The sequence below is a fragment of the Giraffa tippelskirchi genome, chromosome 7 (assembly GCF_054371585.1).
Source record: "Giraffa tippelskirchi isolate mGirTip1 chromosome 7, T2T-mGirTip1v1.2.pri, whole genome shotgun sequence".
In the NCBI taxonomy this organism is placed as follows: Eukaryota; Metazoa; Chordata; class Mammalia; order Artiodactyla; family Giraffidae; genus Giraffa; species Giraffa tippelskirchi.
In genome coordinates, this window is record NC_137281.1 from 90,203,316 (window position 1) to 90,219,027 (window position 15,712).

Here is a 15,712-nt window from a genome sequence, read left to right on the forward strand (position 1 = left end):
AGAGATAAATTAACATCCTAACGTTCACAGAAAGGAAATGTCTGCCCCCTGTTACCTGAGATGGAAATGACTGATAAGGAAAAAGGAATTGCTCTGCCATCCAATCCTCTCTGGGGCAAGCTGAATAGAGAAAACAAGGGAAGATCAATAGACCAGGAATCAGTGAGAAGACTGAATCTTGCTGATTTCAGAGACTTTTTATTTATGAAGCATATTGTAAAGCATAAAAGAAACGATCAGCAGCTCATGTTCTGGATTCCTAGCCATGCATGTTGCCATGATGCGAGGGGGAAATGCAAGGAAGGAAGAGCAGAGCCAGCTCTGGACTATAGTCTTGAAGGGATAAAGTTCTCATCAAGGTGGACTGGAAAGCCATCTTCACAGCGAATAACAATGACTCTGTAGGCTTTTGTGGCTCTGTACCGGCATGGAGGCCGGGTGGACCCTCCTTTATGCTTGCAGGTGGTGACCTGGAAGGCAGACCTGCTTCTTCTAAAACCGGCTCCATAAGGTTCTCCATTCCTGTCATCACAGATGGCCCTGATGTCATCACTGTTGCCATGAACAAAGGTGTTGACGTCTTTGCAGGGTCTAGTCATGGATCGTCTGTCCATCATGGTTTTACAGTATCCGTCATCGCGGCCTGTTGGGCTAGGATCATAGTGCTTCCTTAGAAATCCCCTGTACCCATTATTTTGAGCCAGGGTTTGCGGGGTCAGGGCTAGATCCAGCATGAAAACCAAAAACAGGGGGCTCAAGATCATGACCATGTCTTCCAACAAAGGCTCCTGTAAAGGGCAAAAGGAGATTAGGTAGGGCACAGAACAGCATTGCCAAATTAGGCTAAAAAGGCAGGGACTTTTCTCTCTGACAGGGTATCATGAATCAGGTATCCTCCAACACTGCTTAGTGATATTCTTTTCCTTTTCTGGTTAGTTTCATCTGTTTTGTCTATTGATTCCTTTGAAAGATCAATTTAAGTCACCTGAACACAGCTCCAGCCTCAGCTGATCTTTCCTATCCCTGAGGATCACTGAAAATGTACCTTTCTAGAAGTTGTAACATTACAAAATCCATTCACACTCTTTAACTCAGTTATTAGCTAATTTAATAACAAACACTATATAAGTCCATACTGGGTACCAGGCACCATGCTAGGTCTTGGAAGACAAAGACCATTAAGACACACCAAGTGCCTCCGTAATACAGGGTGTAGCACCCATGGGGAAGGGATGGGAGCACCAGTTTACTGAGATGAGACAGTAAGATAGATGCTGAAAGCTATGAAGAAGAGACACTTCTATGGAATCTTGAATCCCAGGGAAGGGGTGATCAGAGGATTGTTGAAGACAGATCCAAGGCACTCAAGTCAATCCGTCAGTTGACTGTGAGAAGAACAGCGAGAGCAGTTGCACCCTGAGGTGCTGAGGTGAAGGGAAGCAGACCTAATTCCCCAAGAAATAGGTGGTTCATGGCCAAAGGTGGAATTATTATATAAACTACCATCCAGTTGTGCTCATTTCACATTCTAGCAAATTATGCTCAAAATCTTTCAAGCTAGGCTTCAGCAGTATGTGATCCAAGAACTTCCAGATGTACAAGCTTGGTCTCAAAGAAGCAGAGGAACCAGAGATCATAACATTCTAATGACAGAAAGTGAAGAGGAACTAAAGAGCCTCTTATTCAGCGTGAAAAAGCTAGCTTAAAACTCAATGTTAAAAAGACTAAGATCATGGCATCTGGTCTCATCACTTTATGGCAAATAGAAAGGGAAACCGTGGAAGTAAGTGACAGATTTTAACTTTCTTGAACTCCAAAATCACTGCAGACAGTGACTGCAGCCATGAAATTAAAAGACACTTGCTTCATATATGAAATATGGAATTTTCAAAAAGAGCTGGGTCCTCCAGCTCTTACAGAGGACTGGAGGAAGAGGAACTCAAGCTTATTCTTAGGAGCTTCTTGCACTGGGAACAAATAGGATTATTCTCAGAGGATATTTTTCAGTTTCCCTGAATACATACCTACACTGATACACAATAGGCAAATAGTATTACCACATGGTAAAACAAGCAAACATAATACCTTAAATCTTTTCATCAAATCAAAGGCTTTAGAATTTCCTGTATTGATTTCTTAATATCTTCTTCAAAAGAAGAAAGCTGCTATCATCTCTTAAGAGCAGTCAACTCAAACTGTAAAGCTCAAACATTTTAGGAATGGTGTGTCACAGACACTCAACACACCCAGAGAGCAAATACTGTGTTTCTTCCTCGGGCACAATTTTAATTCAATGATAGATGATTAAAAATAGAATTAAACAGTCGTAGAATATAATAAAATAGATAACAAATTTCTTACAAGTCACTAAGATTTTATGTCTTTTGAAACTTGAGAACTGAAAGATATTTGTTGTTCGTAGCAGGTAGTTTCTGCTATACCTTCAGTTCTTTGGAAAAAAAATGTGACAAACAGGGCTTGTTTATAAACCACCATAGTTCTACTCCACATCTCACCAAACATATGTGAATGCCCTCACATCCAACAATAAACATAACATTCCACTGTGAATTGGAAACTGATTTTTATAATTTTTGCTTTCAAATTCTTTTCCTATGAGTAACTTATTCGTTTTATAATTGGCTATGATTTGGCAATTATCACACATGCTGAGAAATTCTTTTTTTTTTTCTTTTTTCTTTTTATTTTTTTATAAATTTATTTATTTTAGTTGGGGGCTAATTACTTTACAATATTGTAATAGTTTTTGCCATACATTGACATGAATCAGCCATGGGTCCACATGTGTTCCCCCTCCTGGACCCCCCAACCACCCCCCCCATCCCATCCCTCCGGGCCATCCCATTGCCCCGGCCCCGAGCCCCCGTCTCATGCATCGAACATGGAATGGTGTTCTGCCCCACATATGACAATATACATGTTTCAATGCTATTCTCCCAGAACATCCCACCCTCACCTTCTCCCTCAGAGTCCATAAAATTGTTCTATGCATCTGTGTCTCTTATTCTGTCTCGCATATAGGGTTATCGTTACCATCTTTCAAATTCCATATATATGCATTAGTATACTGTATTGGTGTTTTTCTTTCTGGCTTACTTCACTCTGTATAATGGGCTCCAGTTTCATCCATCTCAGTAGAACCGATTCAAATGTATTTTTTTAATGGCTGAGTAATATTCCATTGTGTATATGTACCACAGCTTCCTTATCCATTCGTCTGCTGATGGACATCTAGGTTGCTTCCATGTCCTGGCTATTGTAAACAGTGCTGCGATGAACATTGGGGTACACGCATCTCTTTCAATTCTGGTTTCCTCGGTGTATATGCCCAGCAGTGGGATTGCTGGGTCATATGGCAGTTCTATTCCCAGTTTTTTAAGGAATCTCCACACTGTTCTCCATAGTGGCTGTACTAGTTTGCATTCCCACCAACAGTGTAAGAGGGTTCCCTTTTCTCCACACCCTCTCCAGCATTTATTGCTTGTAGACTTTTGGATAGCAGCCATTCTGACTGGTGTGAAATGATACCTCATTGTGGTTTTGATTTGCATTTCTCTAATAACGAGTGATGTTGAGCATCTTTTCATGTGTTTGTTAGCCATCTGTATGTCTTCTTTGGAGAAATGTCTGTTTAGTTCTTTGGCCCATTTTTTGATTGGGTCATTTATTTTTCTGGAATTCAGCTGCAGAAGTTGCTTGTATATTTTTAAGATTAATTGTTTGTCTGTTGCTTCATTTGCTTTATTCTCTCCCATTCTGAAGGCTGTCTTTTCACCTTGCTTATAGTTTCCTTTGTTGTGCAAAAGCTTTTAATTTTAATTAGGTCCCATTTGTTTATTTTTGCTTTTATTTCCAATATTCTGGGAGGTGGGTCATGGAGGATCCTGCTGTGATTTATGTCGGAGAGTGTTTTGCCTATGTTTTCCTCTAGGAGTTTTATAGTTTCTGGTCTTACGTTTAGATCTTTAATCCACTTTGAGTTTATTTTTGTGTACGGTGTTAGGAAGTGTTCTAGTTTCATTCTTTTACAAGTGGTTGACCAGTTTTCCCAGCACCACTTGTTAAAGAGATTGTCTTTTCTCCATTGTATATTCTTGCGTCCTTTGTCAAAGATAAGGTGTCCATATGTGCGTGGGTTTATCTCTGGGCTTTCTATTTTGTTCCATTGATCTATATTTCTATCTTTGTGCCAGTACCATACTGTCTGAGAAATTCTTAAATGGGACAAAAATTTGACCTTCAATTTATTTTTAACTGTACTATAATCTTTATGAATTCTAAATTTAAAAATAAACAGTATAGAGTCATGGATATTAAATTATTTTTATATTGTGCTTTTCTTATGTGTAATCAATAAACATATTTTCATGTTAAATATTTTTATAGCCCTTAAAGAGACCACCAATTGTAGCACTAAGCCTGTAGTGATGCTAAACAGTCCTGGGAGTACAACTGTGACTCTAGAAAGACAAAAGGATTCAGGGTTCTGCTGGTTACATAGGAAGGCATGTGACAGGTTGAGCGAAATGAACTCTCTTTCTAATCAGCATCTGGCATTGATCTACCTTGTCTGTTTCATCTTATCTACAGACAAATTTGGTATACTACCAAAGAATTACCAAATTATATCCTAAGATTCTTTGGTCATTCCTCAATACTGAAAGAAAGAAAGAGTCGCTGAAATGGTTTCCAGTAGGCACATAGGAGTATCATTTGTAATAGAATCAGGAACAGTATTTTGGGGAGGTTAACAAGAAAGTGTGGACGACCGGGAGAGTCACGCCTAAAAGAATAACAAGCCGTTCTGCAGGGCCACCGCTCCACCACAGCCGCTGGGCTGCCATGCTCCCCGTGCGCCAAGCTCTTTACCTTTACATGGTGCTTCCAGTCTCCTGGGTGTGTTTTCTTTCTCTACTTTTTTGGAAGACACTTTTCTTGAATTGCAATCAGTTAAGTCTCCTGCTTTGCAATGGACAAATATTGCCTTTTAACGTAAAGGCAGTTGTAGGATGGCAGGCTGTCAAGGGTGGAAGAATGGTCACACTGGGAACAGAGGCCAGAATCCCCGAGTTCAAAAATCGAATAGGACCTGAGCTGGTAGGACCCGAAAGAGTCATTAGGTGGCAGTGGTGGATAGGAATGTTGTCTCCCTTGCTTATGGTAACAGTGGGTCCTCATAGGCAGAATCAGTATTGTACAGGGGATATTGCTGATCACAGAAGGGGGTGTGAGCTGGTAGGCCTGGCCACAGTCTCTGTCCAAACACTCTATGCCTTAGATATTAAGACCAAGGACACCTCGCTAGATACGAGTGTCAACGCAAAAGTCACAAAGCTCAGGATATCACAAACAAAGATTTAGCTGTCATCAGGTTTCATGCCTGCCATTCCCAAACCATTATTCATGGGATCTTAAGCAAACGATTACCCATTTACTTATAAATGTTTCTGGCATCCCCACTCAGTCACTCAGTTGTTACCGACTCTCTGTGACTGCATGGACTGCAGCCCACCAGGATCTTCTGTCCACAGCATTATTCCAGCAAGAATACTGGAGTGGGTTGCCATGCCCTCCTCCAGGATAAGTGTTTCCTATTGGCGCATAATCTACAACAGGGCAGAGAGCATATAATTCACCTTGAATCATACGATATGCCTCACAGCAGACCCACAATATATATATTATATTTTTAATGACTGATTTCATTTTCCTCTCCAAACCTAAATTTGCTTATCTATAAAATGAGAGTTGCTCACTGTAAAAGTTTGAAATTCCGTGGTTCTCATTAAGACATAAGGGAACCTTTCTAGTTTCATAGCAAATGTCCAGTGACCATGGAATTGTAAAGATAAATTTGTATGGATTTAGTTGGTTGCACAAGCCACCAGCTGAAAGAGATGATAGGATGATGTGAGCCCAGTCTCACTGGTATGTATCATCCCTTAAGGCTCAGGGTGTAAGCCCAGCCCTCTTCACCTTTAGTTAAGGCGCTGACCCTACCTCAGGGCTTGGCACCCTTAAAAGGTACTTGTTTGATGGGAGGTTGAAGGCCTTCATGTTCCAGTCTGGGAAAGTAAAGGAATATCTTTATTTCTGATTTACAAAATTTGCACATTCATCCTGTAACAATTCAGCTAAAGTTTGCTTAGACTTATTGCAATTTTGACTCCCTGAGACATCCAGAAATCAAATCCTAGCAAACACACTATGGCCATCTCTATCTTACATCTGCTCCCCCATTTCACACACTGTTTTCAATTTTCACATGTTTGCAATTCTAAACTTCCGGAAATGAGAGGCAAAATGGAATTGGGAAAAAACAAATAAGAGACAGAATGTTTGTGGTACAGAAGTGAACCTGCCTAAGCAAATGGTGCAGAGTCTCACATTTGGTCAAGGATAGTCAGACTCATTTACACAGATCCTTCTAGACCCAAGCACATAATTGGCAGTGGAATTTATTTCAAATGTCCTTTAGATTTTTATCCTGTGTCTCAAACTAATCCCTTGGTCTTTATAAAAATTAACATTCTTGTCCTCTCCGACAGGCAGTATTTTGTATTCAAGGGAGCCATCAAACTTCACGCACCAGAGAATTACCCCAACCTTTGGTGATCAGTAATTATGGTCACTGTACCTTCTTTTGATCTTGGGGTGTGTTCCACTTTGTTTTCAAAGAGCACCCAAAACTTTCTTTCTTCCTTTTTTGCTGCACCACACAGCTTGTGGGATTCTAGTTCCCTGACAAGGAATTGAACCCATGCCTTTGGCAGTGAAAGCATAGCATAGTCCTGTTTGGACTGCTAGGGAATTCCTCCAAAATCTTCTTAAAGAAGTTAGCAGGGAAGTTGACAAGTAAACAGAGCCTGGACTTCCCTGGTGATGCAGTGGCCAAAGCTCTACACTCCCATGCATGGGGCCTGGGCTTGATCAGGTCAGGCAACTAGATCCCTCATGCCTCAGCTAAGAGTGCCAGTGCCACAACTAAAGATCCTGTATGCTGCAACAAGGAGTGAAGATCCCTGTGCCACAATTAACACCTGGTACAGCCAAATAAATAAATATATATTTAAGAAAAAGAAAACTAACAGCTAAAAATATACTTTCTGTTTCTTTGCTTGTTCAGCGTCATACAAAACCTATATTGGGGAGGTGGGGGTGAGATGGGACTCCAGATACCCTTCAGCAAACAGCTTTCCCCAGGCTTTGGGGATTTTATCACAATTTAGAAATCTGTCCTAACCCTCCACTTGCTCCCAGTGGCACTAATTTGCCTTTATCTACATAGAGGATATCCACAAAAGAAACCTGTTTTCATTTTAAACTTTGGAATCTAATTCATTTTCTTCTAAATTCATGAGTTTGGGCCCAGAGGCTTTAAAATGGGGGAAAATAGTTTCATTAAAAAGGATAGATGGCTACAGTATATAAACAAAAAACAAACAGACAAATAAAACAATGGATTACCCAGATGGAAGAAACTTACAAAAATCTGGAAGTTTCCCCCCAACTGCAGAGGGGTTCCAGCTATTTGTTCCTGGAGATGGGTTCAGCCAAGTGAATCTGTAGGTCCCTCCTAGTTCTGATCACACACTGATCAGATGAACAGGGTGGAGAGACCAGGTCTGAAAATTCCCAAACCTGACAGAGACACACAAACCAAGGACACTGCTCTTGAATAAACAATGAGAGTCGTTCGCCTCTTCCCTGGGCATGATTTGGTCAACTATTAACCCACCTTTGGATTAGAGATTTATTCTACGAGGCAAAGTTTGATAAATGTGGCCTTTTGTCCCCACGTTGGCTTTTTCTGACATCCCTGGTTGTTACTCCTGCCCAAGACAGGACCGAGGTTTCATTGTTCCCATGCAATGATCTGGATCCCAAAGATATTTCTTGGGCCAGCTCCAAGAACTGCCTTGTAGAAGCCTGCAGAGAATATGGGGCCCTCCAGGAGGATGCTGCTCCACTGTACTTTCTGTTTACTCACAGGATTTGGTCTCACGAGCAGGTGCTAAGTAGGTTTCATAGAACCAGGAAAGCACTTTCAGAGAAGGTTATGTGACAGCTGTTAGCACCCTGCACCTGACCTCAATCTCCCAGCAATTAACCTTCAGAAATTCCTTTCATCTTTACCTGTCCACAAATGACTGTGAATGTCCAATCTTCCGCTGTAAAATTGACTAACCCCACCATCAATGCAACACTGACTTGCATCCATTCACAAAATGACTATGTTGCCTGCATCGAAAGTGGACCCAAGGACACCAGGATCACTTTCAGATTCTATGGTTTCATATATCAGGTAGCAGCAGGAGGCCAGCTGTTTCACAAACCCCCAGCAACCACCTTCACTGGTGTTGGATTTAGGACACTGTCGTCTTCTTAAAAATTACCAACCTTCTCTCGTCATTCACTCACCTCTACATTTTCAGTCTCCCTGTATTTTAGGTGTCAGCTGAAGTCAGGCTGCCTACCAGTAAAGCATTTGAAATCATCATAATAATTATAATAATCAGTGTTACCTTTCATTCTATGAAGGGCTCATATTTATTTACATGGCTACATTCAATCCTCACCAGGACTGTTTGAGGTGGGTATTATGTAAGTCAGTTTTTCTTATGAGGAAATTCCAAAATCAAACAAGACCTTGACTGAAGCAATCCTTTTTTATTTTCCTCCTGCTAATAACTTTCTTGACCCATCCAGTTTCTGTCTGTAAAAGTCTTCCAGTGCTGAGGTCCTCAGAGCACCTCTCTTATTTACTAGATGAGATGCTGTCCCTTTTATGAATTGTTTAACAAAGCCAATTAGGTCTTCAAATTTACTCAGTTGAATTTTGATTTTTAACAGAGCAAAGAGAAATAACAGGATGTGGGGCTTCTACTCGTATCTAACAATGTGCCCACTCACTTGCCTTTTCTGAGCAAACACACTGTTTGAGAGGAGCACCTCTTTTATTTTATTTTTTAACTAATTACTTTATTTTAATAGGGGAACAATTACTTTACAGTATGATGGGTTTTGCCATATATCGACATGAACGAGCCATGGGTGTACATGTGTCCCCCTAGTCTGAAACCCGCTCCCACCTCCCTACTCACCCCATCCCTCTGGGTTGTCCCAGAGCACTGGCTTTGGGTACCCTGCTTCATGCATCGAACTTGCACTGGTCATCTATTTTACACATGGTACTATACATGTTTTAATGCTATTCTCTCAAATCATCCCACCCTTGCCTTCTCCCACAGAGTCCAAAAGTCTGTTCTTTACATCTGTGTCTCTTTTGCTGCCCTGCATGTAGGATCATTGTTACAGTCTTTCTAAATTCTGTATATATGTGTTAATATACAGTATTTGTGTTTCTCTTTCCGACTTCACTTTGTATAATAGGCTCTAGTTTCACACACTTCATTAGACTGACTCAAATTTGTTCCTTTTATAGCTGAGTAATATTCCACTGTGTATATGTACCACAGCTTCCTTATCCATTCATCTGCTGGTGGACATCTAGGTTGCTTCCAAGTTCTAGCTATTGTAAATAGTAAGAGCACCTATTTTAAATTACCCACACATCATTCTTTAAACACACACTGAAGAACTGAGTTTTAAAAAATCATCAATCATTACAAACCACAAAGCTGAGTTTTGCTTTGTGAGTCAATCTGAAGATCTTTTATCAGAGAGTTCAGGTTTATAAATACAAATAATGTGGTCTTAAAACAAAGTTATCAACCAGTTGCTTGTTAGGGAGGAGGCTGTCAGGCTCGTTTCGACACCCTTAGTGCCTTAGCAACCCTGGACTAGGAAGCAGCAGCCAACTCCCAGTGTCCAAGGGGATCAAGACAAGTTAATCAACATAACCCCATCCTTCTCTGGTAAATCGCCTAAAAGCAACAGATCAGCCTCTGATTTTAGAGTCATGCAGTAGTGCTGGCGGGCAACCTCCAGCCTCTGAACACAGCCAAATCTTATCTCTTCCTCTTGGATTTTACCTGACAAACATTTGGAGATTACACAACCTATCCCTGGGCTTCCCAGGTGGCGCTAGTGGTAAAGAACCCATATGCCAATGTAAGACATAAGAGACCTGAGTTCAATTCCCGGGTTGGGAAGATCTCCTGGAGAAGGAAATGGCAACCCACTCCAGTATTCTTGCCTGGAGAATCCCATGGACAGGGGAGCCTAGCAGGCTGTAGTCCATAAGGTCGCACAGAGTTGGACGCAACTTAGCAGCAGCAACAATCCGTCTATAGAACTGACAATGCCAAAAGCAAGTTGGTGAATAATGAAAGGTCACTTTTATTCTAATTGTTTTTCTTTTCACCTTGGCACAATGAGGTGATTGAAAACAGAAAATAAGATTTTGAAATAAAAAGAAAATTTTATTATTTCATTAAAATGCATTTATATGCTTACTCAATACGCCACGAAATTTGGAAAGCTCAGCATTGGCCACAGGACTGGAAAAGGTCAGTTTTCATTCCAATCCCAAAGAAAGGGAATGCCAAAGCATGTTCAAACTACTGCACAGTTGCATTCATCTCACAGGCTAACAAAGTAATGCTCAAAATTCTCCAAGCCAGGCTTCAACAGTACATGAACCATGAACTTCCAGATGTTCAAGCTGGATTCGGAAAAGGCAGAGGAACCAGAGATCAAATTGCCAACATACGTTCACTGGATCACTGAAAAAGCAAAAGAGTTCCAGGAAAACATCTACTTCTGCTTTATTGACTATGCCAAAGCCTTTGACTGTGTAGATCACAACAAAATGTGGAAAATTCTTAAAGAGATGGGAATACCAGACCACCTGACCTGCCTCCTGAGAAATCTGTCTGCAGGTCAAGAAGCAACAGTTAGAACTGGACATGGAACAACAGACTGGTTCCAAACTGGGAAAGGAGTATGTCGAGGCTGTATATTGTCACCTTGCTTATTTAACTTAATGTGCAGAGTACATCATGTGAAATGCCAGGTTTGATGAAGCACAAACTGGAATCAAGATTGCTGGGAGAAATATCAATAACCTCAGATATGCAGATGACACCACCCTTATGGCAGAAAGTGAAGAGGAACTAGAGTCTCTTGATGAAAGTGAAAGAGGAGAGTGAAAAAGTTGGCTTCAAACTCAACATTCAGAAAACTAAGATCATGGCATCTGGTCCCATCACTTCATGGCAAATAGGTGGGGAAACAATGGAAACAGTGACAGACTTTATTTTCTTGGGCTCCAAAATCACTGCAGATGGTGACTGCAGCCATGAAATTAAAAGACACTTGCTCCTTGGAAGAAAAGCTATGACCAACCTAGACAGCATATTAAAAAGCAGAGACATTGCTTTGCTGACAAAGGTCCATCTAGTCAAAGCTATGGTTTTTCCAGTAGTCATGTATGGATGTGAGAGTTGGACTATAAAGAAAGCTGATTGCTGAAGAATTGATGCTCTTGAACTGTAGTGTTTGAGAAGATTCTTGAGGGTCCCTTGGACTGCAAGGAGATCCAACCAGTCCATCCTAAAGGAAATCAGTCCTGAATATTCATTGGAAGGACTGATGTTGAAGCTGAAACTCCAATACTTTGGCCACCTGATTGGAAAGACTGACTTATTTGAAAAGACGTTGAATCTGGGAAAGACTGAAGGCAGGCGGAGAAGGGAATGACAGAGGATGAGATGGTTGGATGTCATCACCAACATGATGGACGTGAGTTTGAGTAAGCTCCAGGAGTTGGTGATGGGCAGGGAAGCCTGGTGTGCTGTAGTCCATGGGGTCGCAAAGAGTCGGACACAGCTGAGCAACTGAACTGAAATGCTTACTCAAAATACCTACAATGAGAAGCTACAGTTAACTTTCCATATCCACAGGTTCCCCATCCTCTGATTCAACCAACTATGGACCGAAAATATTTGAAAAAAATTCTAGAAAGTTCTAAAAAGCAAAATTTTAAATTCACTGTGTCCCAGCAACTGTTTACATAGTATTTACATTGTACTAAGTATTATAAGTAATCTAGATATCATTTAAAGTATAGGGAGGATGTGTGCAGGTTATATATTAATACAAATACTATGCCATTTTATATAAGGGGCTTGAGCATCGTGTTGAGGACCCTTGGCAAGTCCTAGAACTAATTCCTGTTGAATACAGAAGGACTACCCATAATCTATGATTAATGAATGCTATATCTTTTTGTCAGTAACTTCAACAGATGAGAAGTGCCACGGTGGCCCAGACCATAATGGATGGGGAGCCTGGTAGGCTACAGTCCATGGGGTTGCAAAGAGTCAGACATGACGAAGAAACTTCACTTACCTTCAATAGATAGGAAGCAACTACCAACTGAAAAAAATGCTCATATATTTAAAAAATGTTCTGACAGCTTGAACTTAAAGCCATCCCCCTTATTTCGAAATGTTTTTCCCTCTCTCCTTCAAGCCAGTAGTTTCCCTGCACAAGGACACAGGAAGCATGGGTTGTCCTTCTATGGACTTAGTGCTGGTGTACTGTTCCCTTTATACAGAGTACATATGTTTAGTTCTGTCCTCGAGGGTAAGTATAAAAGTAGGTGATGGAGGGAAGAGATTAATCTACAAATTCCTTCATAACAAAACATTTTAGGTCTCTAAGTGTGAAACTTATTTAGTAACAGAAGTTAATGGTTAAAGGAGGATGAAGCCCATGTGGAAATAAGGATCACTCTTCTACCTCCAGGAAGTAGAAAACCCTATTGACTGAGGGAGGGTGGGGACAAAGTCCTACTGGCCTACCTATATTTCCAAATAAAAACAAACATTAAACATTCAGTTTTTGACAGACTCTGGGTTCTGTGCCCATTTGCTCTTTCCCAGGTATTTCAGTGTGTTCTGGGAGTAGCTGTTTACAGAGACTGTTTGCTCAAATACAGATTCAATAAAAACCAAAGAGGGGTTTCATCAGCCTGCTGTGGTCCACTTTCTCAGCCATCTAATTTATGAATCACACTGGCAAATGCTTCTAACAGTAACTGGGTAAACCTCTTAGCTTTGACTGCTTATACACTCATATCTGCTCTTTTAAGAATAACCAGAACCATTCCTCTTTTTCTAGAATGATTTTCCTAAGCCAAACTAATTTGACTCAAAAGAGGATGTTGAGGGTGGGGAGAGTCAGTTATATAAGGTTACGAGGAAAAGCACAATAAACAATAGTAGGTTTCTTATGCAAACTTAAGTCTTTGCCTTCTCCAGTTGGCAAGAGTTTGTAGAGATTTGGTCATCATCTTCTTCCCAGTACAGCAAGGGAGACATTCTTACAAATGGAGATTTCCCTTATAAATGTAAATGTTTCTTGTTACAAACAGGTAACTAACTCCTACTAGGTTTTCAGGATTTTCTCCTTGTTTGCTGTTTTTTAGAAAACAACCAAGTTAAAATAATATGCCAAAAAGATATTTTGGGGTGGCAAATTCTGCTCCGCTATCTCATTTGAGATTTCCCCAGGCCCCCAGATACTGTTGAAAATGGCTTTTACTGTCTTTCCTAAATAAGCCTGTGTCGTTATCATTTGATGTGCTGCCACAGAGTAAGAAAGTTGAGGATCCCAAGGTTCCGCTAAGAAAGCTTAGAGAAGAGGTTGTTGGCGAAGTGTCTCAAAGAATTTCACAACTCAGGCTGAAGGTGGGTTAAGGGTGAGGAGACAGAGGAGAAAAGGAAAACACGAGTTCCCAAATGTCAGTTATGGTTGCAAAAACTGGAAAAGTTATGGTTCATGAATCTGGCGATCATCCTGTTTTCCTGAGGAAGTGTAGCCCTCCTCGGATTTCCCTTCCGTTCACCAATTCTGCGGTCACACTTAGAGCCTATGTTCTAGGCAACGGGTATTTCATCCTGGCAGCTCTACTCAGCTGCAGAAAATAAGCAGCGGAGTAGGAATGTGGGCTGGAGGAGGGCATGGCAACCCACTCTAGTATTCTTGCCTGGAGAATCCCCATGGACGGAGGAGCCTGGTGGGTCACAGTCCTTGGGGTCGCAAAGAGTCGGACAAGACGGAGAGACTATGCACAGGAATGTGGGATCCCAAACTGCAGAAGAACGGAACTTTTGCCTTCCTTCCCATTCCTCAGCCCCTCCAGTCCAGTCCCGCAAACGCCTCCCCACAGAACTCCATACTGTCTCTGCTAAAAAGGGACTCCCTCGCCCAAACGTCCGGATAAAGCTACCAAAAAAGGAGGAGTAGAGGAGGAGATGAAGGAGAGGGAGTGTGAAGCTACCTCGGCCTCGGAACAAGTCTGCAGAAATGGGCAAGACGTTGGAAACAGAAGTTTTTGTTTCTCACCCGCTTCTTCTTCCTTGTAACGACGACGTCGAGTCGAGAGAAACGCAAAGATGCAGAGAGGTGGAGAAGGTTCGGGGTGAGAGGCTTTTTGTAGTTGGGACGGTGCCCCACTTCTCCTAGGAGGCGCTTCCCGCCAGGACCCGCCTCCAAAGCAGGCGTCAGAGCAACCCCAGTTCTAGGCGGAACGGGTGGGTTTCTGCCTGGGCTGAGATCGAGCTTGGAGGTCTGAGCCCGACGCTCACTGGCCAAGAGGACACGGCCTGAGGGGGCCTACAGACTGCAGGACTCTGGCCCCTGCTCCAGAGAGCAAGGCTGCCTCTCCCAGGCGTCTGCTGGCGAGAATCCAGTACGCCAGGCAGTTTGGCCCCGCACACAGAACCAGTTCCAGCTACCACATGTTCGATCAGTGTACATCTTTTGTAAAACAGTTCGGAACGCGGGTAACTTTGCACAGAACAGCGGGAAAATTTGCACAGAACAGAGCTTTTTTCAGCAATTAGCAAAGGTGAGGTGGAGAAGGGAATAAAAGAACCGGGCTCGTCCGGGATTTGAACCCGGGACCTCTCGCACCCAAAGCGAGAATCATACCCCTAGACCAACGAGCCACAGTAAGAGTCCATGTGCAGAGCTTCTCTCTGAATCCTACTTCTCCGTCAGCAATTGACCGCCTGGTTGCTCTGAACTTCTAGTTTTTGTGTAGACGTTTACCTTTGATTTTGCTTAGCTGTTCTTTATGAAGTATCACGTCTGACTCCAACCTCACTTATTCTCCTCCTTCCGTGTCCTGGACCTCTCCAGACGCCAGACGGGGTGAGGAGAGGCAGCTTTTCAAGACGTCAGTCCCCATGTCTGAGCTCCAACAAGCCCCTCCCGGAGGAGTCTCTTTGAGTTCCAGACTGGAGGGAACCTGGAGAGAACCGAGTTGCACCCTGAAGGCCCGAGCTGGGGTCGATTGCAACACTGTAGGGTCCTGAACACCAGGACAGACGCCCAGGATGTGTATCTGTCTGGCTGCTACTACTTGCGAGAGTGTAAAATCCTAGGGGCAGGAATGACGGGCATCAAAATACGGGTAGCCAGTATTTTGATCTGTTGGAGGTGAACCAGTCTGGGGCGTGTTCGTAAAGATCAGACCCCCGAAGTTTCCTTGAATGAGAATCAAACATTCCATTTCCCCACCTTTACTTAAGTTGTTTCCGCAGTCTGAAATTCTCTTTCCCAGTCACATTCCAATTTACGTCAAAGCCTATTCCTCCTTCCCGCTCCAGCTCAAAAAAATTTTTTTGGTTGTTGTTGTCGTTGGAACTATAAAAATCTGTTAAGTTGAATAAATTGAAAGGCTCTCCTCACTGAATGGCTATGTGCGTGTAGAGTG

The 15,712-nt window shown here is 42.2% G+C and overlaps 2 protein-coding genes and 1 non-coding gene across 5 annotated transcripts in view; all 3 read right to left on the minus strand.

Moving 5' to 3' along the window:
* LOC145512655 (ribonuclease 4) overlaps positions 1–14,455 on the minus strand; it is a 29,608-nt gene extending 15,153 nt beyond the window's left edge. The window contains exon 1 of one of the 2 annotated variants that reach the window (XM_081506918.1): positions 14,338–14,455. The gene's annotated coding sequence lies outside the window, so the exon portion shown is untranslated. Of the gene's footprint in view, positions 1–14,272 lie in introns of both variants that reach the window. The other variant, XM_081506919.1, reaches the window with a different exon arrangement.
* Positions 179–14,455, minus strand: LOC145512656 (angiogenin-2-like). 2 transcript variants are annotated; one of them, XM_081506921.1, is made up of 2 exons: positions 14,338–14,455; positions 179–788 (listed from the first exon to the last, which is right to left on the minus strand). In XM_081506921.1, the coding sequence occupies exon 2, from the start codon at positions 768–770 to the stop codon at positions 327–329; it is 444 nt and encodes a 147-aa protein (XP_081363047.1). In that variant the 5' UTR covers positions 771–788; positions 14,338–14,455; the 3' UTR covers positions 179–326. The 2 variants fall into 2 exon arrangements, with proteins under 2 accessions (XP_081363047.1, XP_081363046.1); XM_081506920.1 differs by having other exon boundaries at positions 14,273–14,455.
* A 415-nt stretch (positions 14,456–14,870) lies between these two features.
* TRNAP-UGG (transfer RNA proline (anticodon UGG)) lies at positions 14,871–14,942 on the minus strand. Its single transcript has one exon. It is a non-coding gene; the product is annotated as a tRNA-Pro (tRNA).
* Positions 14,943–15,712: the final 770 nt, after the last annotated feature.